The 24,135-nt window shown below is 41.7% G+C and overlaps 2 protein-coding genes and 1 pseudogene across 6 annotated transcripts; 1 reads left to right on the plus strand and 2 right to left on the minus strand.

Moving 5' to 3' along the window:
• Positions 1 to 4,200: 4,200 nt before the first annotated feature.
• On the plus strand, positions 4,201 to 7,923 carry LOC136516381 (shaggy-related protein kinase alpha-like). Of its 2 annotated transcripts, none has more exons than XM_066509764.1 (13): positions 4,201 to 4,354; positions 5,128 to 5,332; positions 5,435 to 5,527; positions 5,617 to 5,676; positions 5,797 to 6,069; positions 6,154 to 6,228; positions 6,335 to 6,391; positions 6,467 to 6,607; positions 6,692 to 6,742; positions 6,820 to 6,915; positions 7,007 to 7,090; positions 7,286 to 7,388; positions 7,485 to 7,923. In XM_066509764.1, the coding sequence occupies exons 2-13, from the start codon at positions 5,216 to 5,218 to the stop codon at positions 7,565 to 7,567; spliced, it is 1,233 nt and encodes a 410-aa protein (XP_066365861.1). In that variant the 5' UTR covers positions 4,201 to 4,354; positions 5,128 to 5,215; the 3' UTR covers positions 7,568 to 7,923. The 2 variants fall into 2 exon arrangements, with proteins under 2 accessions (XP_066365861.1, XP_066365862.1); XM_066509765.1 differs by lacking the exon at positions 4,201 to 4,354 and adding an exon at positions 4,361 to 5,030.
• A 1,476-nt stretch (positions 7,924 to 9,399) lies between these two features.
• LOC136517517 (probable inactive DNA (cytosine-5)-methyltransferase DRM3) lies at positions 9,400 to 16,654 on the minus strand. 4 transcript variants are annotated; one of them, XM_066511101.1, is made up of 11 exons: positions 16,461 to 16,654; positions 16,132 to 16,169; positions 15,918 to 16,031; positions 14,693 to 14,789; positions 14,511 to 14,557; positions 13,910 to 14,023; positions 13,730 to 13,823; positions 13,192 to 13,289; positions 11,316 to 11,415; positions 11,157 to 11,233; positions 9,400 to 10,807 (listed from the first exon to the last, which is right to left on the minus strand). In XM_066511101.1, the coding sequence occupies exons 2-11, from the start codon at positions 16,132 to 16,134 to the stop codon at positions 9,575 to 9,577; spliced, it is 1,977 nt and encodes a 658-aa protein (XP_066367198.1). In that variant the 5' UTR covers positions 16,135 to 16,169; positions 16,461 to 16,654; the 3' UTR covers positions 9,400 to 9,574. The 4 variants fall into 4 exon arrangements, with proteins under 4 accessions (XP_066367198.1, XP_066367199.1, XP_066367197.1 ...); XM_066511102.1 differs by having other exon boundaries at positions 16,098 to 16,169; XM_066511100.1 differs by having other exon boundaries at positions 15,918 to 16,169.
• A 2,226-nt stretch (positions 16,655 to 18,880) lies between these two features.
• LOC136517784 (uncharacterized) lies at positions 18,881 to 20,218 on the minus strand (annotated as a pseudogene).
• Positions 20,219 to 24,135: the final 3,917 nt, after the last annotated feature.

Raw genomic sequence — 24,135 nt, forward strand, 5'->3', positions numbered from 1 at the left:
GCCCAGAGGCATGTGGGAGGCCTTACCGTATGGGAGTTAACGGCGCCCACAATACTGTAGAGGAAAATATCGACGCCTACAATACTGTTTATGTCAGGGCGGTTGCAGAGTACTGTTCCTGTAGGTGACAGGGTATGGTCCCTGGTATCATGGTTTGACTTGAGCGTCTTGCTTTGCTTTCTCTGTTCGTTCCCTGGTCCCTTCCGGGCGGGCGTCCCCGGTCGGTTGGTCCTAGTCGGCTCTGGTTGCACCAGTCGGAGAAGAGTGGTGAGCATGGTCTTTGCATACCCTGGTCGGAGACATGGGGTCGGAGTCGGAGGTAGTGCTTTGCCAGGCCTTCTGGTCGGAGAGACCGTCCAGAGGCGCTAGAGACCGAAGTGAGCGCTCCGGTCAGAGAGGTGGGCCGGAGTCGACGAGCAGGCGCTGTTCCTCCTCGGCCTGACCTTCTGGTCGGTGACTGGACCGCCCTTCTGGCATATTGTTTTAGACATTTGGATCGGCCCATGAGTTGCGCGTTGTCTGCTTGGGCCGAGCCATTTGCGGGGAAGCCGGTCCGCGAGGGACCGCAGGGTTTATGAACCCAACAGAGGCGTCGTGGGGAATGGCTGGCGGCAGCGTGCCGGAATGGCCTGGCAGGGTCGGCGTCCAAGTGCTGTGCCTCGGAAGGCGGTCGCGCGCCGCACCTGGTTAGGCCAGCGACCGAGTGCTGGAGGCGGCAAGCGAGCGGATAGAAGCAAGTGAGCGGATAGGACGAGTACGTGGACAAAGCGGATTTTTTTTATTTAGAAATGGAGGAGAGGGGGTCTTGGGCTGGCATCGTGCAACCCACCAACGGAGCGTCCAGGACGGACGGATGCCCGCATCCTAGCATTAGCGTTTATCAAACAGAGAAATAATCAAGGTTAGTAAGGATACGAAAGAACCCGGGTAATAGTTTTCGCCCTATTCGTTTAGCTTATAAGCCGTACTTTTTCAGTCAACGAACAATATTTTTCTCTCACAACAAATCAGCCAACAGTACTTTCAGCCATGGCTTATCAGCCAAGCGAAAAGGGCATTTGTTTACTAGTGGGGCTACTATTAGTAGACCTATTAGCTGAGTCCGTTTAGATCCTCAGCTAATAACTTTTCATCAGCTAAATGTTTCATTTTGGGATATTAGTTGAGCGATTAGCTATGGTGTTTGATCACTAGAGCTAACTTTAACAGCTAAATGTTAGTTTGTGGAATCCAGACGAGGTCTGACTTTGTATAACTGAACAGGAGCATGGGCGACCAGCAGCTAGCTCATTTTGTTTGAACAAAAGGTTTATGAGCACAAGCAAAGGTGTCATGAGAAAAAGTGTATGCAGGACTACAATATCCAAACCTTTTCCTCGACAGCCATGAATGATCGCCAAGCATCAATGAGTACATGCACTCGCAGGATAGCTTTACAACACAAAGAAGATATAAGATTGCAAGGCCCAATAAACTTGTAGCAAAGAAAAAGAGAGCCAAAAGGCTGTTTCAAGATTTTTCTGATGATTAGTGGTGAGTCTGGTGGCCGGCCTACCTTGCCACTATATATCTATCTATAAATATATATATTTATACAGGGAGTATTTGATAGCTAACTAAGCTACAATGGAATGCCTTTTTTATCTCTGGATTAGTAGTATCTAATGGATTTGTTTTGTTTTTGTTGTCTTTGAGCTGAGCTGCTGGCAGGCAGGCAGGAAGAGGCAGAGTGGAGTGCATGCCCATGCCCCGACCATGACAGCCTGTGCCGGACCCCAATCATTTGGTTTCTTCTTCACTTCAGCTTCAACTTCAAACCCCTGCCCTGATTCAGGCCTGGTTTAGTTCCCAAAAATTTTCACCCTAAACTATCACATCGAATCTTACGATATATGTATGAAGTATTAAATATAGACGAAAAAAACTAATTGCACAGTTTGGTTGGAAATCGCGAGACGAATGTTTTAAGACTAATTAGTCCATGATTAGCCATAAGTGCTACAGTAACTACCATGCGCTAAAGATGGATTAATTATGCTTAATAAATTCGTTTCGCAGTTTCCAGGCGAGCTATGTAATTAGTTTTTTTTATTAGTATCCGAAAACCCCTTCCGATATCCCCGAAACATCCAATGTGACATCAAAAAAATTTATTTCGCGAACTAAACACAGCCTGGTATGTGTATGTATATGTGTCTTCGACATACAAAATATACCCCGTTTCATGGAAATTTACGCTCTATGGTAGTTTTTGTCAACAATTTTGCATAAAATGTTCTCAAGTTTATTTTGAATGGGAAGATGAGGTGATAACTGTTAGAAATTTAGGCATTTTTATTATCAGTTTAATCTAGAGAAATAACACCAGCAGGTTCGTGATGGCATATATGTGTATGTGTATCTCTTTAATGAACACTACAGCATGCATAGATGACATACAAACGAATACATTAAGTGTGACACGCTTTTATCCTTTTTCTCAGCTTCTCAATTTAGATGAATAATTTTCAACCATATAAGCTGAGTCAGCGTTCGGTCAAAATCTCGTATGGTATTAAGCCATACAACACTTAATGTTACGTACCATAGAGTTGTATTTGATTTATTAAATATTATATGGGTCAAGCCTATATTATATCCAACAATAACAAGGGCGGGTTTGCCCGTAAACCTACAAATAGACAGTTTCACGGACAAACCTGCCCGTGGATAACTTGATTTGGCTTAGAATGATACTTAGGAATGTACATTTTTTTAATATAGGTGCCACTACTTTTCTTTATTTTTCTAGAATTTATGTCATGATTTGAGGAATTGAGCAAGATGGCGCAATTTGCCGGTCTCTTTCACGATACAAGTCCCAACATAAAAGTTTGGGAATACATACATATCTCAACGCATTGAATAGGTGAGCTAGAAACATGATTTCAATTTACGTTGTTATACAAGATGGGACATACTATATAGACTGTATTCCAGCACCACTGTAATAGTACTTTTCAGCGAACGAATAGTATTTTACTCTCACAACAAATCAGCATAAGCATCATCATGAGCCAAATTTTAGTGAAACAAATAGGGCCATAGAAGATATATCATCGAAAGGAGCATAAATGCTATACTCCTACTTTTTTTCTAGATATAAATTGAGGATACACAATAATCCCCTCGCTTAGATTGGAAGGCTAGACTTCTAATAATTGCACAATAAAAACAAAAATATATCCCTATTTTTTTAAAAAAAAGAGTAGGCAAAGTTATTACTATCTCTATCAAAGGAAACTTGACATTATTTTAGTTTTATTATAAATCAGAACTATTATAATTTCGGTCAAAATTATTAAAAGATAACTATATCTGTATTACTCCCTTCATCTATTACAAGTCATTCAGAATTTTAGGCACGTAGATTTTACTATGTATTTAAATATAGGCTTAAATAAATAGATTAAAAATATGTATGCTTAGATTAATTGTAGATCATATCTTTATAATATAGTTATTTGGTGCTATAATGTTGATAACCTTATCATCAATTCGATCAAATTTAACATAGAACAAACTAGTACAACATTTAGTTATTTTTTGGAATCAGGTTCATTCATAATAAGTATAAAAGAAAACGAGTTAGTAATTAATACTAAAAAGAAAAGAAAGAAAAAGAAAAAGAAAAGAGGCGCCAGAACAAATCAAGGAGAGGATGGATACAATGGCGCCGCTGGAACGAACCTTTCGACGGTCAAACAGACAAGATAATAATATATCAGTAAAAACTCCATCTTTTTCCGCTCTAATTAATTAAGGCCTTATTTAGTTCATTATCTAAACTTTACTCCCTATCTTATCAAATATTTGGACATATATACGGAGTATTAAATATAAATTAAAAATAATTAATTACACAGTTTATGATTAATTTACGAGATGAATCTTTTAAGTCTAATTAGTTCATGATTTGAAAAGGTTAGGCTACAATAACACATATACTAATAACGAATTAATTAAGTTTAATAAATTCGTCTCGTGAATTACTGACGGATTCTGTAATTTGTTTTTTTTATCAGTATTCAAACATCACGTACCACACCTCACGTAACACCCGACTCACTCTAAATTTTACACTGGATTTAAAGAGGCCTAAATAACCAATCAATTAATAATGAATTTATTGCTGCCCTGCAATTTTCTTGTGCGTTATAACGTGTCTTTCCCTCCCCGGCGTCGCCTCCCTTCTTCTTCCTCCATTCCGCACCCCCCCTCTCTTCTTCAATCCTCCCTCCCCGCGCCGGAGTTGGAGGGAGAGAGGGGAGAAGCCCGGCCCCCGCGACGCCGATCCGCGCGCGGAGAAGATCCGGTAATCCTCCTCTTCGTGCTCGCGCTCTGCGTCTCTTCTTGGATCCGGCGATTGAGGTGCGGTCGGGCGGCGGGCGTTTGATTTCGAAGCGGCGCCATTCCGTCGCTCTGTTGATTCGTGAGATCGAGGGACGGTGGCGTGGCGGTGCGGGGTAGGCGCGCGCTTTCGCCGTTCCGGGCGTCTGGTTCGCTCGATTCGGGACGAGCAGACGAGACACCAGAGTCGTCTTCTTTCTTTTCTTTTTTTGTTTCTTTTCTTTCATATATCGTTTTTGCTTGTGATTTTCCGAACAGCGGTAGTTTTGGCTTCCATGGTTTCCTCCTGTTCGTGTCGATTTTCCTCGTTCTCCGCCAACGTGAAAATAAATAAATGGAGATGGATCGGTGGGGAAAGGTGGCAGCTTTGGCGCGAATTTGGTGACATGCATCGAGAACGTTTCTCCTTTTTTTTTGGTGATTTATTTATGCGTACGTCTGCCAGATGTTATTCACTCTGCTGGGATATCTTGTTCATTTATGATCAGAGCTGAATTGCTCTCGGGAACTGTGTAAAATCTGGACAAACAGAGTTTCCAATTGATCATGGGTCAAGAGACTTCCCAATTTGGAAGGGGTTGGTCTGTCCTTGTCAAGTCTCCCAAGCCTATCTACCAATACAAACATGTCTGCAAGTGAATGTGCTTTTTCAACAAACATTTCACTGAACCACAAATTTCTCGATCTGAGCATCCCGATCATGTGTTTTCTGATTTCCCATGATCATGCTCTTTGCAGGTGAATCAAGTCCATCACGCCTTTTGGGAAGTCCCTTGGAGGCTTGGGCAGTAGTTTGTGCTACAAAATTGTATAGCTCTGTCGCAGCATGGCCTCGGTGGGCGTGGCGCGCTCTTCTTTGGGATTTCAGAATGGCACCAGTTCTAGTAGTGACGCAGATCGACTTCCGAACGAGTTGGGCAATATGAGCATAAGGGATGATAAGGTAATCTCATCTCCCCCAAATGTTTCATCAATTATTGCTTTCTGGTGGGTGCTCAGTTTGTGTTTGGTTTTGGTTTTGGTTTTTGTTTTTGAAACGATGCAGGACGTTGAAGATATTGTAGTCAATGGCAATGGGGCAGTGCCTGGTCATATCATAGTGACCAGCATTGATGGGAGAAATGGGCAGGCAAAGCAGGTATTATAAACCAAAAAAAAACATGTTATTATAGAGAACTGAAGATCCCTTTCTTTCTATTTTCTGATGTATATATATGTGCACCGCAGACCATTAGTTACATGGCTGAGCGGGTGGTAGGTCATGGGTCCTTCGGAACTGTTTTCCAGGTTTGTTACTGTACAAATCATTATCAACTTGAGTTGTCCAGTTTTTATTTTAATATTACACTTAGTTATTGACTAATAGCTCCTTCCCCCTTCTTTTTTCTAATAATTGATCTTGTACAGGCCAAGTGTCTGGAAACTGGTGAGACCGTAGCTATAAAAAAGGTTCTTCAAGACAAGAGATATAAGAATCGTGAGCTGCAAACTATGCGAGTGCTTGACCACCCAAATGTGGTGGCTCTAAAGCACTGTTTCTTCTCAAAGACTGAGAAAGAGGAGCTTTACCTCAATTTGGTGCTTGAGTATGTGCCGGAGACTGCTCATCGTGTCATTAAACATTATAACAAGATGAACCAGCGCATGCCTTTGATTTATGCAAAACTTTATATGTATCAGGTAAAGCTTACTCTGTTGGGAGTTGTTGACAGATTAAGCATAACCGCATGACAATAGTAACATGTAAAACCTTGTGATTCACAGATTTGTAGAGCTCTGGCATACATTCATAACAGCATTGGAGTGTGCCACAGGGACATTAAGCCGCAAAATCTCCTGGTATAGTAATAATCTCTATCATTTTGACATTAAAGGAGAAATTCATCTTTAGTTAAGTTATAAGTGCAGCTCCTGATGGTTTAATGCAATTCTATTTCTGCAACAGGTTAATCCTCATACCCATCAGCTAAAACTGTGTGACTTTGGCAGCGCGAAAGTTCTGGTATGGTTATAAACAACTGATATTCACAGGAATCTCCGTCCTTGTTGTGTGCCTAATTATTTTGTACTGTTTTAGGTAAAAGGCGAACCAAACATTTCTTACATCTGTTCTAGGTACTACAGAGCTCCAGAGCTCATATTTGGTGCTACTGAATACACTACAGCCATTGATGTTTGGTCAGCTGGCTGTGTACTCGCTGAGCTGCTTCTAGGGCAGGTAAGAGTTCACTCGATGTACATGGGCCATCAGTGAACTACCCCAGCTTATCTCTGCCTACAATCTGATTGTTCTTTTTAACAGCCTCTATTCCCTGGAGAAAGCGGTGTTGATCAGCTTGTTGAAATCATCAAGGTAAACTACTATCTTCATCCCAATTGAGCTCCTGCCTATTGTTGCTTTTCCTCCAATTTAATCTCATTCTCTCTCAGGTTCTGGGCACACCCACACGTGAAGAAATTAAGTGCATGAATCCAAATTATACCGAGTTTAAATTCCCTCAAATCAAAGCTCACCCGTGGCATAAGGTAGGAACGCTGTATTGGATTGTGTGCCCTCTCTTCCTATCCCTAACCTCCACCAAGGTTGACATCTTCCATTGCTGTCCTTTTGTGCTAGATCTTCCATAAAAGGATGCCTGCTGAAGCAGTAGATCTCGTGTCCAGGCTTCTGCAGTACTCACCAAAACTTCGGTCCACTGCTGTAAGTGTTACTTCATTATTTGAGCAAACAAGAGGCATTGGCATGTCCTGTTATTAGTATTTTTTTTCTTTCACTGCTTTAAGTATTATTTAGCACAATTTACTTTCCTAACAGTTATAACAATATCATATAAACACTTCACAAAAATCGAAAGTCTTGGTTGTTGTCATTTACATTGCGAGTTGGTTACTACAGCTGGAAGCGTTGGTCCATCCATTCTTTGATGAACTTCGGGATCCAAACACCCGCTTACTGAATGGCCGCTTTCTTCCGCCTCTCTTCAATTTCAAGCCCCATGGTAAACCTGTAATACTGACTGTGCTTGTGCTGATAAAAAACCTCAAAACAACTCAATGACTGATACGTTGTTGCTACTATGGTGGTATTGAAACAGAGCTGAAGAGTGTGCCGATGGATTTCCTGGTGAAGTTGATCCCTGAGCATGCACGGAAGCAATGTGCCTTTGTAGGGTGGTGATCTCTGGCTGAGAGGACGGCTTGAAGATTAGTTGAGGACCAAATTACTGTCTGTTAGAAACTGGTGGAGATCGACATTGCCAGCTGTGGTATAAGATAGGCAATATGTGATTATTTTTTGTCCGAGGTTATCACTCCCCTTACCCCCCGAAAAGATGAAAAGATGTCGATGTAACAAATCCTCTGCGGTTCTGTAAGTAGATGAGTGTTGCTGCATGCCCCTGAGTACATGTATCTGTTTGCGCTGAGCCGCTGAATTCAGTTTGCCTGGATTTGTACTATCGCCATGCAAGGATGTACCCTTTGTATGACGATGTTCAGTCCAACATTTGTTTATGGATTCAGGCTATTCATTCATTTGTGCTCCTAGCGTCCTGTGGATGCTTAAGAAATATTTGCATTTTTTCTATTTGGTATATAGTTCTGGTAACATCCAAAGAAAAAGTTTTGGTTACAAGTATATGTTACTCATCATATTCAGTATGACATTGAAAAGAAAAAATATATATAACGACAAGTACCAGCAAATTTATTAGTGACAAACAAAACACTCTTTATCAGTTATCAGACCGAAGTAGTATCCAGGTTAATGTAGTATGCGCTATGCCCACAGATTATTTAACTATTTACCACTTTTTATGTACTGAATGGCAACACATCTGCCAGTCTGCCACAGTGGCGATGGCTCATTGGTATTGACTATGGTGTTCCCAGATGTTAGTGACACAGTAAGCCTCCTGCGTTAGACTGGGCTAGCATAGCACAAAGGCCTCAATAAGATTAGCTAAAAGAACACTTCCTCTTTAACATGGAAAACATTAGTTGGCAACCTGAAGATTCTGGTGGGGAGACAAATTAGATGTTAGCAAGTTCACCGTGCATATGCAGCGGAAGCCACTGTACAAGGTACAAATCCTTCCTGTTTTGTAGATGGTGAGCAAGGAGAACTGCAGTATACAGCTGCGACAGGTACTCATACTCTACTAACAACACAGCAGGAGCTCACAGGTACAGGCTTGAAAACCAGGATTTAACCCAAATGCTGAACCAGTTGCCTCTTCAGTCTTCACCCAGGACCAAAATGCCATGGTAACACTGTCAAAAAAAATGCCATGGTAACACAGGTGCTGCATCACTGCCAAATGGCCACACCCCATTGGCTGGGCTAGGAATATTAACACATAATACACAATCTCTGATCACCTTTCATCAAATCAAAAGCTAGAGAGGTGCACAATGTTCTGATGGCTGAAGCTACAGCAATCTAGCTCAAGGCACAGGTTGCTGCAGCTCTTCAGTTTACCAAAGATAATCAAGTTCTTGTCTCTGCTCTCAACAATCACAACATGCCACACTGGTGACTAAGGCCAAATACCCAATGCTAGCAGACTTCACAGCTCTCAACACAGGAGACAAATTCCGGCTAGAATTTAGAAAGCAATGGAAGATAAACAAACATGATTGCAGTAGAGGCTAAGAACTCACTAGCCAGTGCATCTATTCCTCTAATCACATAGGCCACACACAGATTGCATGACAAGAGGCAATCCAGACGGTAACCTGGGATTACCTTCATGTCTTGCATGAAATTTGTGTTTAGAGTTGAATGAAATCTTCTATTTGTCCAAGAAAAAAAGAACAGAAAACTTAATCAGAAATCTGTTTTGAGAAATACCAGGCAGAAATCAACTATGAGATGGTTCGAGTTGCAATGATCCACATAGATCAACTGAAATTTTTTAGGAGAAACAAACAGGCAGTCGAAAGATTTTGAAAGGAGCAACACAGAATAATTATCAAAGATTAGAAGTGACCAACAAACACAAACCAGAATGAAGGATAAGTCAATTCCTTGCAATAATCAAGTCCCAAGACTTGTCAAGTTTACTTGTACCATCCTCTTGTCAAAGTTTACTCATAGCATCCTACATTTACAAATCGGATGATTCTACATCCTCCTACAGGCTAGTTTTATGAAGATGTGCGATCTTCATCAAAGATGGACTCATCAATTGAGTCCAACTGCAGTCCTTACTCTTTTAACAACACGGGCATACTCATAGAAGCGGTTGGAATCCATGCCCATAGTTGTATTTACTGTAGTACCACCTTTGCAAGAAGTATAATTCCCACCAATAATCAGATCAAAACCACCAAACTCTTTCACCAAGTCTTCAATCACATGTGTTTTGAGCTTCCAGATTCCCGCATACTGCCTTAGCATTCCAGTTTGTTCAGTTTTCGACCACCACCTTCTTAGAATTTTCCTATTCACCTCAGATTCCTCAACAGATATTACACATTTCAAAGGAATGCCTAGCCGATGAAGTGTTACTTCTGCACCTCCAATGCCACTGTAGATGGATAACACTCTTATTCCATCTGGACACATGCCTTTCAGGACTGATAAAAAATATGACAATGTATCAGTCTGAAATGCATATTTCATGGCAGCAAATCGATCAGGTTGGTTTAATTCAAATAGATTTGTGTGGTTATGTGGGTAGCCTAGTATCCTTTCCACTTGACGAGGCTCCAAAGGGCATAACTTGTCCCAGCCAACCCAAATAAGGTTTGAAGCCCTGCACTGATGTATAATTTGCATCTGTCTTGCTTCTGAAAGCACTCCTCTTGACTCTCTAACCATGCTCCCCAATCTTTCACATGTCTGTTCAATCCCTGCAACCTCTGTAGTAACAACACTGATATGTTTCCTTGTATCCCATGAGGGCCACCACTGTCTGGTGAATGGAAGTGCTTCTTCAATAGTCATTGGAGACTTTGGAACCACGACACGTCTTTTCTCCACTGGAAGGTTGTGAATGTAACCTTCCTTTCGAGTTAGAGCGGAGAAGGACTGACTGTTCACAAACTCAGGCTCCACATTGTATAAGAACTGTTTGAGTTGATACCATGTGCCTTTTGGGATGTCTACCACATTTCCATACAAGAAAAATGGGGGTTTAGCAAGGTCACCTTGTACATTTGCACGGCAGCCTGGTGTCATTGCTTCAAGTTCTACCTTAACAGGCATATCACTTGTCCCTGCACAGTGCCCCATAGACCATGGATTGCCAGGGTGACTACTGGAGGCACCTGTGTCATCAATAGATATGTGCTTAGCCCTTTTAACCCGTGTATTGTTGCTGTCATCGTCATAATAGCTTGCAGCAGAGTATGAGGGCTGGTATGAAGAATAATCAGGTTCTGCCTCGCCTAGAAAGTCAGATTCAATTTTTACCTGCACAGAAGCATAAGACGCCAAAATTAGAACACATAGCATCTGTCTGAGAGAATGTTACAAAATTTCAATAGCTATAAAGAGCTGCTTTAAAGAGCAATGTTTCATTGACCATGGAAATGAGTTGTTACAGAGATACATGTTCTAACAAATCAAGCCACAATCTAGGAAAACATCAGGGAACATCGAACCAGTACCATATACATCATTTGAATATGGAAGGCAACTGTAAATTCTGCACCATGCTATGACATAATATGCGAGTTTGGACAAGATTCTCCACATGAGATGATTTTTATCATGGCCATTACAAGTTTACAGCAGTAAGAATAAAATGCTAGTCAGTTACCTCTTTCTGCTCAATGCTATTGGCTATTCGCCTTGCCAAAATTGAGTCAGCCAGCTCCTGAACAGTTGCTCTCTGGTCTGAAAGAGTATACAAGTACCATTATAAACATCCTAGGATCTCATAAAAAATTGAGCAATAATCTTTTAACCCTTGACTTACCAAAATTGTCAATAGCTGATGATACCTCTTCCTCGGTAAAGCCCATCTGAAGTAAGCTAAGTGTTTTTTCCATCACACCATACAGTAATTCAGTCTTTCCCTGAAAAAAATACCATTTAAATTTATAATTCTTGAGATTAAGTTTTAGAAGTAGCAACCATAATACGCATATTCACTATATCAAAAATCCACATCAGTCATTGGTCATTGAGTACCAAAATCAAGGAAAAGCACATAACATTCTTGATCAGCGTAACTGGAAATATTTCGAGTGTAGTCAACTGAAGGAATGGTGATGTAAGCCAACTGAAGGAGAAATAGCAGAAAAATAACAAGTGTCTCAGTTTACGTGACACTTGTTAAGGTATAATAGTTAAGAGCAATAGTGTAAACGCCTAGTCTAGGGTTTCCCTCTTGTGTTTCTCATGTACTCTATATAGTCCCCATTGGGCCTCAATACATCATCCAATTCAGTCCCCATTATTTGTAACATGGTACCACAGATCTAGGTTTTGCCACCACCTTGGTCTTCGCTGCACCCCCGCGCCCCCCCCCCCCCCCCCCCCCCCCCCCCCCACCACCCACCACCACCACGCACCGGAGGATCGTCTCTACTCCCAGAGGCAGCTTTGTAGATCTACATTTTTTTTAGTCTTCATTACGTTCTTCGTCCAGCACATCATGCAAGAGCATCAAGCCGTTGCCCTTCCTCTTCAGCAGCAGCAAGTCATCCAGAGGCAGATCCAAATCCAGCAGCCATCCCCTGCCCGTTGCGACTCCTCCCCCACAGAATCATCTCCACCCACTACGGTCCGTGCATCATTGATCAATCTTCAGGCCACCATGGATGCATGAAGAGGCCCCGCACGGATGGACGGGTGAGGGCAGACGATGAATCCAGGTGGAATCGACAATGGGCACAACGGCGGCCTGAAGATTGATCTGCAATGCACGGACCGTAGTGGGTGGAGATGATTCCGCGAGGGAGGAGTCACAACAGGCGGGGGACAGCTGCCGGATATGGATCTGCCTTGGGATGACTTGCTGCTGAAGAAGAAGAGGAAGGACTGGGCTTGATGCTGCTGCATGACATGCTGAATGAAGAGCATGATGAAGACAAAAAAAAAATTGTAGATCTACAAAGCTGCCACAGGAGCAGAGGCGATCCTCCCATGGGGAGCGCAGCGAAGACAAGGTGGTTGAATTGGATGATTGTATTGAGGCCCGATAGGGACTATATAGAGTACATGAGAGGCTCAAGAGGGAAACCCTAGACTAGGATATTAAACTAATACGCTTGACTGTTATACCTTAACAACACTGAGCCAGGCCTACAAAGTGTTGAGATGAACACAGGAAGTCTAAAAAATTGCTGGGGAAACATGAAAGCAAACTGCAGAACAGGGATGATGTATGAAATATAGTCCTTTCAGAAACACCATGGTACAAACTGGAACCATCAACTCAGAATTGAGAAGTATGCAATGTTCTACCCTCAAACTAATAAGTAACTACAGTTTGCACCACAACAGATGTTGCAGAGTGATACATAAAAAAAAGGGCGTACCCAGTGCAGAGAGCTCCCTGCTCTGTGCGGGGTCTGGGGAAGGGTGTTAGTAGCAAGCCTTACCCTCGCCTGTGCAATGCGAGGAGACCGCGACTCGAACCCGGGACCTTCCGGTCACAGGCGGTAAGACTCTACCGCTTGCACCAGGCCCGCCCTTCTTGCAGAGTGATACATGTTACAAAGAATATTGCTTTAGAATGCAGATCCATATGTAGAAGACTTTTGTAATGACTAGGTCACTTTATGTGTCGTGGGGTAATTCAGATACATAAACTACATAGAATTAAACAAACAGGCAACAGGATAAACCTCATTTGTAGCATCACCATTTTCTGGTCCTCCAGAGGATACTCCTGATTGAGCATTGACAATGAAGTCCACGAGCTGTTCTAATGGTGCTTCATCACCTGAATTAAGCATATTATGGAGCATTACTGTATTGCATATTGGGAACATGTCCGCTTATCAAGCATGTCTAACACTTAATGGCAGTGGGGGCCCTGGACAGGGACACAGGGCCACCAGTTCAGCAGCAGCAGCTTAGGCAACAAGGGATTATTTTGTTAGTTTGTTCAGGTTTGTTCGCAGATAGGATTGATTAGTTGGATAAGAGTTGTTAGTAGGTTTGCTAGGCGCCTAGTCTATAAAGGCAGCTGTGAATCCTAGGTTAGTAAGGAGAAAATAGATCAAAGAAGACAATCTATCCTGCTGTTATTGCTGCCAGCATCAAATCAACAAACCATATCGAATACATATTTTTTAAGATTTCAATCAGTACGGTTTGGGTCTAAGAGGACAATCTGAACAATCAATAAGAAATTTGTTAACAGCGCAAAAGTGTAGGTACCTAGTTGCTTGAAGGCCAAATCAACTTCTTGTTGTGAAAAGTTCATTGTTCCGAGTAAAAATGACCACTTCTCTGAGAAAGAATCAAGCTCTGGCTGGAGATAGTGAGATGTTTGTTAAGATTGGTTCAAAAGTTCTAAATGAGTAAGATAATGATTAATATCTTCTGCTAAGAGATCACCTTGATGTCTTTGATTCCTTTCTTAGACTCTAAAGAAGAATTGTTCTCTTCATTATCAGAATCAAATAAACTTCCAAAAGAACCCGATGACTCGGATCCAGACTGCTGATGGTCCTGTAACATAAAGGAAGGAGAGATTCTTCAAGCCCATACCTTCTTTCTCTTTCCCAATGCACATGGCCCAGTAAGGGGTTATTATGGGGATGCAAATAATATCTTCATAAAATCTATAGATCAGATGCTTCATAGGGTACAAACCCCAGCTAAGTAAAACAACATTCCAATTACTTCAAGGTTCTTAAAGTTAAGTTAAGTAGTAATTAGCAAAAGTGTAGGAAAACTTCAAAAAAAAGGGGGTATAAAGAGTCACAGTGGACAATGAGATCCAACTGGACTTGTAGTGTTATTTCATATAGCAGAGTTGTGTAATGAATGAGATGTAAAGGTAACTACTTATGCAGAACAATTGGTTCTAAAACACAAGCACCACACTCTTGTGATATGAAGCCAGCTATCTATCAAGAATTTAATACAGATAAAGTAGCACCATGAGGATCACAATGGACTCTAGAATAGACAAGGAAATCGGCAAAGCACTTACAGAATAGGACAGAAGAGATTCCAAAATTGTGTTAGAATCATCATCACCTGCATGAGATTTATATGCAATTATTAATTCATAGAGCACAAGGCAATGTCCGTAGGGCTTTGACTTTGGAGATTGTTTCACATCACTATACACATTGAAAAAAAAATATTGGCGTGTCGTCGAAAAAGGCATACCATGTCTCTGGAGAACCTTGTCTACCCACTTGGCTGAAAAACCCATTCCAATAAACTGTGATCTTAGTTTACCGGATGAAGAACTCGGTTGACCTTCCTATTGTGAGCAAAATGTCAGTATTCTGACTTTACCAAAACAGAATAAATGCACCAAAATAACCCTATTCTGGTCAAACTATAATGTCTATCTGTTTGCAATACAATAGCTTAGCATTCTAGTTACTTCCAAATATTCACTAACCAGAAAAACAAAACAAAACAAAAATCTCAGCTTCAGTGGTGTTAAATAGCAATCCGCAATCTTAGAAGCGTCACATTTGGAATAAAATAATCTGTTTAGGCCATTCTGGCTTGGCACTAGGACATCAGATATGTTGGTTCTCCAAAGCTAAAATGAACACTTAATCACCACTGATCGTCTCATTCAGTTAAAGGCTAGTTGCTTAACAATTAAAAGAAAAGGACCATACAAAAAATATATTTAAAGATGTCCAAACATGGTATCAGATAAACTTCATATACTAGAAACAGCAAAGCGTAACTCGAGCACAGCTAGCAACTGGCACCCAACTGCAGAAATTTACATCATTCCCTGACTACGAGCCCAGACTACGAGCTGTCACGATAATTTTGCCTCTACCACAAAAACCACATCCTACAACAACCATGGTGCGCATAATGTCAGTATCGTTAGCAAAACATAATCGATGCACCAAAATAACCCTATTCTGGTCAATGTATAATGTCTATCTGTTTGCAATTTAATAGCTAGCATTCTAGTTACTCCAAATATTCACTAACCAGAAAAAAAAAATATCAGCTTCATTGGTGTTAAATAGTAATCCAAAATCATATGATCATATTTGGAATAAAATAATCCATTTAGGTCACTCTGGATTGGCACTAGGACATCATATACATTGGTTTTCCAAAACTAAAAATGAACACTTAGTCACCACTGATCGTCTTAAAAGCTAGTTGCTTAACAAATAAAAGAAAAAGGTCCAAACAAAAAAAAAAAGATTTAAAGATAACATGACATCGGTTAAACTTCATTTACAAGAAAAAACAGCAAGGTGTAACTCAGGCAAAGCTAGCAACTGGCACCCAACTGCAGAAATTTACATGGTTCCCTGACTACAAGCATGTCTCAATAATTTTGCATCTACCACAAAAACACGCACACGCACATCCTACAAGAACTAGCTGTCGAGGAGCACATCACCTCCTCCTTCAAGCTGGCATGCACCGAGCCAGGCAGCGGATCCACAGCAGCCTCCCCGAGACCCATGGCATCAGATTCTGTGCCGCCGTCCTCGGCATGGTCTTCGACCTTAACCTGCATTCACCAAGGAAGCGACCAGTAAGCATGGCGCACACAGTTCAGAAACGCAGACATGCAGACATGCAGACAGTGCGGAGCTGAATGTCGCCATCACCATCTGCCGATCAGATAGGATTCCAGACTTGCACGCCCCTGCGAGACACGGAAATAAAAAATCAGGCAACGTCGCCAGCAGCAGCAGCAGCGGGGTTTAGTGTGACCCACGGGGGGTCTCCGGGTCTGGGGAGTGGGGATCCGGGGCGGACCCAGTAAACGACACGGGCGTAAACATGTCCACCCGATAGTTTTTCCCAGAGAGGAATCGAAGCTAGTAGGCGAAATGCTGCGACATGCATACTAGGCTTGTAATCAGAGAGATCTCGTAATCAGATCGGATTCGAGTACGGATAGCTCAAGGTAGGGGAGGCGAAGGGGTGGGAGTACCTGGTGGGTGCTCGTCGCCGGCGATGGGCCCAGAGAAGACCTGCGCACCTGGCGTAGGGCGATGGCGGCTGCGGTCGCCCAGCCGTCGCCTCGACGGAGGCGGAGATAGAGAGAGAGCACGCGAGGGGAACGGAAAACCCTCCCGCGAGACGGCGAGAGAGAGAGAGTGCGGGGGGGAAGAAGGGGAGAATAATTTTGAGGTTTCTAACTGTGCGTGTTACTTACGAGCCATTTAAAAAAGGGAGAATTGGATTGCCCTTACAATTTCTAGAAGTTGAAGATTTACCCTTACAATTCGAGGAATTGGAGATTTGCCCTTCATATTCTTGCCCTCTCTAAGTTTTGCCCTTTTCTACGTATGAAGCCTTCTTGGACCCACTTGCAGCACTTGTATTTCTGTATTGGACCAAAATGCCCCTGGGTCCTATTAATCTTTAACTCAACCGAACGGGTATTGAACCCACGGTCTTCTCTCTATCTTCCTCACCGGTTTTCTCTCTCCCGTGTTCTTCCTCGTTACCTCAATCGAAGAACCCTAGCCATCGATTGGAGGCCAGCGCTTGGGTGACTGGAGGTGGCTGGTCGAGGCGGGCGCGCGCGGGGGCTACTAGAGGCGCGCGCGCGGGCAACAGGCGGCGGGCGCGCGCGGCGACTGGAGCTGGGCACGTGGCTCCTTGAGGCCGGCGCGCGGCGATTGGAGGCGGCCGCGCGGCGAGAGGCGGTGTCCGCGCAGATTGAAGGCGACGTCGACGATTGAAGGCAACGGCGATCGAAGGTGCCCCATTATTCTCCTTTTTTCCCTGGTACACCCCATTGTCATCGTGGCCTGACCTTTAGCGCATCTGCTTCTTATCGCCGTTGACGCCCGCCTATCTTTGTCATGTGCATATGGTGCCTGTTGTTGCCTAGATGAGTGGCAGTCAGTATATGGGAGGAGGTGCTGCTGGCTCCAGCTCGGGGGGGCATCCAGAGCTCGCCTTTCGCCCCACTCGTGGACTGCCCACACTGCAAGGTGAAATTAATACGGATCCAAAGCAAGCAGCAGGCCACTTTTGGCCAGACCTTCGTCAAGTGTCCAAACAACATCAAAGTAACTCAAAATTTTTTGTTCAATTTTGTGCTTTTGGATGGTGGTCATGAAGGTATGATTTCATCGGTTGCAGGATGACCCAACTACATGTGGCATCATCATGTCTAAGAAGCAGTATGAAGATGTCCTACGCAATCCAATTTGGTGGAAGAAGACGATCCTTTCCAGTTGTGCAGATGGTGGACATGGGTCTGTCGACCCTATTCTGGAGTTCAAGAAAGATTTCGATAAAATAAAGGCAAAACTTGACAATGCTGCGAATGATGTCTCGAAGTTGAAGGTGCAAGTAGAGATTCTAAAGAAGGACTATGTCATTATTGCAGCCGTGTGTGTAGGTGTAGTCATTGATTGTATTCTGAGCACAATTTGGAAGTGATGTAGCCGTGTGTGTGGCTTTTGCCTATCAGATGTATGACAATAGCTATTTGCTAATAATTGAGTTTGAAATTTGCAGCCTTGCTACCATTCTGTTATCTATTTGAACAATGTTAGAGCTTAGGCTCCTAAGGCTGTAGCCAATTCTTAGGTCTTGCCAATGCTTAGGTCTGATAGGTCTTGCCACTTCTCCTAGCATAGGTCTTGCCGACCATAACAAGCAATCTGGTGGTGTATGCTGTCATATAATTGAGCTTTGCTCTTGTCATTCTATCATCTAATTGAGCAATGCTCTTGTCATCAAATAAAATTCAGCAGGATTCACATAAGCATTTCAATTTGTTCACTTCCATCACAAATCACACACAGTTCACAGTTTGCTGCCATCAAAGGCATGTAGTTGACAATTCACTAACATTATATTACAAAACAAAGGTCACAAAATATCTGGAAATGCACCATCAGTCTCAGTGTCCTCCACAGAACATGTCCATCAGGCTTATCACAACCTTTGCTAGAGAAGCAGCAGCATCTTTCTTCTACTTCTTCAACGGTGTTTTTTCTTCTTAGAAGTTGTCTTTTTCTTTGAAGCCTTCTTTTTATTCCCTTTAGATGGTCCAGCATCATCAGCTTTGGATGGTCCAGCATCATCATCTGTCCTCTTCCTGTAAATGCACTTTTCATTAAACCACAGTACTAGTAAAATGCATATAACAGTAAATAATTCAAATAAAATCTTGCCTTTTATTGGGTCTAGCAACTTCACCATCCTCTCCAACCATGTCAAGCTTGCAGGTCTTCTCAAAGTGTCCAAAACCTCCACACTGTTTGCATCTCACTTTCTTCTTGTTGGGATTGTTCTCTAGATAACTCCTAACCCTTTGCACCTTTGGCCGACCTGCTGGTCTTTCCAACAATGGTGTGTGAACCTTGAACCCAGATCAACTTCTGGCCACTAGGACCTGTCTGTCATTGGTTCAACCCTTCCTTCATAGGTAGCTCTGAACTTAGCAACTGAGTAATACTCATGCACGAAGTCAGCTATCTGCATTCCTCTATTAGATAGTATCCATGCCAAGGCATGCTTGCATGGCTTGCCAGTTACCTGTCATTCTCTACATAAACAATTCTAATTTTTTAGATCCACAGTATGCCTTCTCTGGTTGTTCCAATCATCAAATAGTGTCACCTCAGCAAAGTCATCAGCACTAACTTTCACCTTGACAACCTTTAGATTGGTGCTTATAAGATTCAGTTCCTTCAAAATACCTGGTAGGATCCCATCTTGCAGCTGTTGTCCAATCTTCCTTCTAATATACATTTTCTCCATTATCAGCTCCCTTAACCTGTCTACTAACTCATGGATGAGAAGACCTTTCAAGTGCTTGATCTGAGAATTGAAACTCTCAGAAACATTGTTAGTCAAATAATCACATTTGCTCTCTTCAGAAAAGGCACTTCTGTACCAAATTCTACCATGATGCTGGTCAAGGTATTTAAGTGCAGCTGGAGCATACTCAAAAATTTTGTTCATATGCCACTTAAACATATAGTCAGTATAGCTCTTAGCTGCAGGGTAGAGATGGTCAGTGAAAACATCCCCTGAGAAGTGTTTCATGAAGTTGCTGTACATGTGCCTCATGCACTCCTTGTTTTCAGCTTTGTGGAAAAAACAGCCCCCACAGCTTTCTCTAGTCCTTTACAAGCATCTGAACATAAAACTAGTTCTAGTGGGTCTCCTATGACTTTGTGTAGATTTTTTAGGAACCAGGTCCAGTTGTCCTTAGTCTCTGAGTCAAAAATAGCATATGCTATATGGTATAACCAGTTGTGCCCATCAACACTTGTTGCTGCAGCCAACTGTCCAGTGTACTTTCCATGCAAAAAAGATGCATCTACACCAATGAAAGGTCTACAACCAGCTAGGAATCCATCAATGCATGGCTTCAAAGCAACAAAAACCCTCTTGAACCTATATTTTTTTACCAATCTTCTCTAACTCTATGTCTACATGACTTCCAGGTGAACTTTGTTTTAGTTGAGCAGCCCAATTGAAAAGAAGTTGGAAGCTCTCTTCATACATACCATGAACTTTATCCAAGGCGACCTTCAATCCAGACCAAGCTTTTGAGTACTTTAGTTTAATTTCAAAGTCACCCTCCAATTTCTCTTTTGCTTCCTTTGCTCTCTTTGTTGGATTCTTCTTTACCCAATCTCTAAGCCTATCTGCACACCAGCCCTGAGAAGCCATTCTCCCTACTCTAAGCTTGGTGGTAGGACAATCGTGATCTGAAGGAAGTTTTTTGATCTACAGAAAGGCAGATAGACATGGTAATGCTTTTGCAAATATAAACAAGAACATTTATCAAATACAAAACAACAACTACAAAGAATGTACATGTACAGTTTTCTTATAAAAAATGGTGGAAGCATGTATTCTCCAAGGGCATCCCTCAGCAGCACACCTAGCTGTGAATCTTGACTTATCTGATTTGTACCCAGCAGCAAGCTCAAACCCCTTGTTCACAGCATAGTGCCTTATTGCTTTTCTGAATGCAACTATATCAAGAAACAACGCCCCCACCTCTATTTTTGGGTTGTTGGGATCATGCAGTACTTGGACCTCGAGAGGGTCAGCATCATCCACCTCTGCCTCAACATGGAAGAATGGATCAGATGGCTCAGCATAAGTTGGCTTAGCCCTAACATTAGTGTTAGAATTGTCAGTTGGCTTTGCAAATTGAGGAGCAACCGGCACAATCCCATACATGGCCTCATCATCAACACCCACATATTCCTTAGCATTATCAAATATATTGGGTTCTCTATCTAGCTCGACATCAACAGCTGCCTCTGGATTATCAGGAGCAGCATTAGTGGGTTCTTTAGACATGTTGGCAGCTGCCTCTGCCTCTAATTGAACATTTGCATCATCATGATGAACCACACATACAGGCTCCATGGCATCAAATTCAGCTTCCACACAAATTGACCTATCGAATACACCTACCACAACCTCACAGCTCATCTCCTCCTTATACATTTCAAACAAATCTAGCATTTGAATCTCACCAACTATTCTGGCATCCTCATTCAATCTTTTGTCAAAGAACCAAACAGTGGGTGTCTGGTTACTGCTCAGATTCAATTCAGTTGCTAGATTTTTCAATAGTAAGTCCAGTGACATTGACCCATACTCCACATCCCACTTAAACACATGGCCTTTTGTGTAACATTTTCTACTAGCAGAATCTTTGGAAGCAAACCCTTGGACTTTAACCTCTAGCACAAACATCCCATCCCTACCATGCAGTAAATCAAACTCTAAATCAAAGTGTATACATGCACAGCTAATCGATTCCACCAAATCAAGGGAACTGTGGTCACCACAATTAAACAAGGGAAAGGAGAAGAAAAGATTACCTAGGAGCAGTGTTCTCCATCGTTGCCGCACCAGTGCGGCAAATCGGCGCGCCCGACTCCGGTCCCTCCATCAGGGCGCCTCCATCGCCACCACTAGACACGCACGGGTGGTTAGGGTTCGTCGCAGCCGTAGATCCTATCGTTGCGCGTCGACTTCCAATCGCCCGCTGTCTCCACTCTCTAGTTCTAGGGTTTGTTGAGGGAGAAAGGGGAAGAACACAGGAGGGAGAGAGACGAGAGAGAGAGAAGACGGGAGGGAGAAGGGAAAAGCACGGGAGATGGATGGATGCGGCTTCAGCCTATTCGCCTCTCCCTTTTCCTCTTGTCCAGGGGGGCATTTTGGTCCAATACAAAAATACAAGTGCTGCAAGTGGGTCCAAGAAGGCTTCATACGTAGAAAAGGGCAAAGCTCAGGAAGGACAAGAATATGAAGAGCAAATCTCCAATTCCTCGAATTGTAAGGGCAAATCTCCAACTTCTGAAAATTGTAAGGGCAAGAATCCAATTCTCCCTTTAAAAAATTGAGTTTGCCACGGCTCTGACTTTGGTGCCAACGATATCAAATCGTGGACGTAAAAAGTCAAAAATATTCTCAAATCTGAATACGTAATTAATTTTTTTAGCATGTTAATGATCTTAAATAAAAAAACTCAAAATTAGAAAGTTATAGATCTCAACGATATATACAATTTTTATAAAAAATTATCTTTCATTTAATTTCGTAAAAAAATGATTTGATAGGATTAATATGTCTTAGAAAAATCATATTTTTATATAGAATTAAATGAACATAATTTTTAAATATTATAGATCTCGATGAGATCTATAATTTTCTAGTTTTAAGTTTTTTCATTTGAGATCATTAAGATGCTCAAAAAAAATTAAATACATATTCAAACCTAAGGGTATTTTTAACTTTTTACATCCACAGTTTGACACCGTTAATATAAATCTGATGAAAGTGACGTGTAAGGCAAAAGAGTTCAAAACAGTAACACCTATGAGAACTTTTTTTAATGACTTATGAGTAATTACTAATTTTTATAATGACACACAGATAAAGCCTCGTTTTGTTCTCCTGCTCTCCGCCTCTCCTGGTTATTTAAGCATTTGGGTTTTTTTTTTCACATACGTATCCGTTGACACTTGGTTCGTTAAGAGGATATTTGATTTTTTTTTTTTACCATGCGGAATCTGAATATTCACGATAAAATGACTACCTGTCATCACCTTTCTCTTCGATTACCACAATGTGTGACTTTCTTAACATATTTCTAATGTACTCTCCTATATCAATTTTTATTTGTTTTTTTATATTAGAATGCTACACTTCCATTTTATTTATTGAAATGTCCATTTGGCCTAGCGTATATAAGATTTTTTTTTCTTTTCTTATGAATTTAGATGTTCATTCAGAGCGGCTTTAGTTGTCACTATAAGAATAAAAACTTCTATTATTTCAAGAGTCAAGATAGCCCGTTGTTTTCTTATCAATTTTATCATGCCTGAATAAAAAGAAAACTAATTTAAAGTAAACTAGCACTCGATTTTTCTATTTATTATCTACGTTGCTACATGTGGTACGCTGCGAGGCTTAAGCTTTCTAGATTAAAATCGTATTTTTTTGTGACTTATCGTATTTTTTCTTTTTGTGATCACATGATCAACAGATAAGTGTCGTGGAAATACGTATGTTGCGTTGGATTTGCGGTCATACAAGAAGGGATCGAGTTTGGAACGATGATATACGTGATAGACTAGGAGTAGCACCAATTGAAGAAAAGTTTGTCTAACACTGGTTGAGATGGTTTGGACATGTCCAACAAAGACCTTCAGAGGCACCGGTGCATAGTAAAATCCTAAGCCAGGATAGTAACGTGAAGAGAGGCAGAGAAAGACCGAAGTTGACTTGGGTAAAGGCAATAAAAGGAGACTTGAAAGGATGGAACATATCCAAAGACTTAGCCTTAGAAGTGCTTGAAAAACAGCTATTCACGTGTCTGAACCTTGATTGCTTCTGCTGGGTTTCAACTCTAACCTATCCCAACTTATTTAGGATTTAAAGGATTTGTTGTTGTTGTTGTGTGATCAATGCCTTGCACAGATGCATTATTTCAGTGTTCCGTCCATGTTCGTTTGAAAATTGTGCATTGAATTCCTATATGTTTTTCACTTAATTAGTCATTACCTGCCTTCCATAACAAGTAACCAACGACGCTATGGAATATTAAATTAACAGCCAAAGGCCAACCTATTAGCATAAATACAAGCTGAATATATATTGTATATAGAGATCTATATACTCACAAGTCTATATACAAGCCATATGAAAATTAAGATATTTACACTTGACAGTCTAAATGTCGTCCTCAACGACCTCCAAGCTATGGGCTCTCTCACTTTATCATCTTTCATCATTTATAAACAGACAATCGTCTGTCTGCTCTATATCGACACATTCACTCATGTAGCGGTAACCACTCCACTTTCCGTGCCCCTAATCGATCATGCCCAACAACAACCTACCATTTTATCAACAATGTCTCTCCAAACACTCCATACCCTCCTGTCATGCCACTAGCTTACGTTAGAAATAGGAGGATATTGTTAAGCAAAGCCTATATCGAGGAGACTAGCCTAGCAAAATTCTCTCCAAAGTATTACACTAAACATGGGCACACAGGGCCTTAAGTAACAAAATAAAAAAATATCTTTCATATACCCATCACTTTCTCTCTCTTGGTATCACTCTCAAAAACACATGCATTGGCGTGGAAAGCAACCACA

The sequence above is a fragment of the Miscanthus floridulus genome, chromosome 17, assembly GCF_019320115.1.
Source record: "Miscanthus floridulus cultivar M001 chromosome 17, ASM1932011v1, whole genome shotgun sequence".
NCBI lineage: Eukaryota > Viridiplantae > Streptophyta > Magnoliopsida > Poales > Poaceae > Miscanthus > Miscanthus floridulus.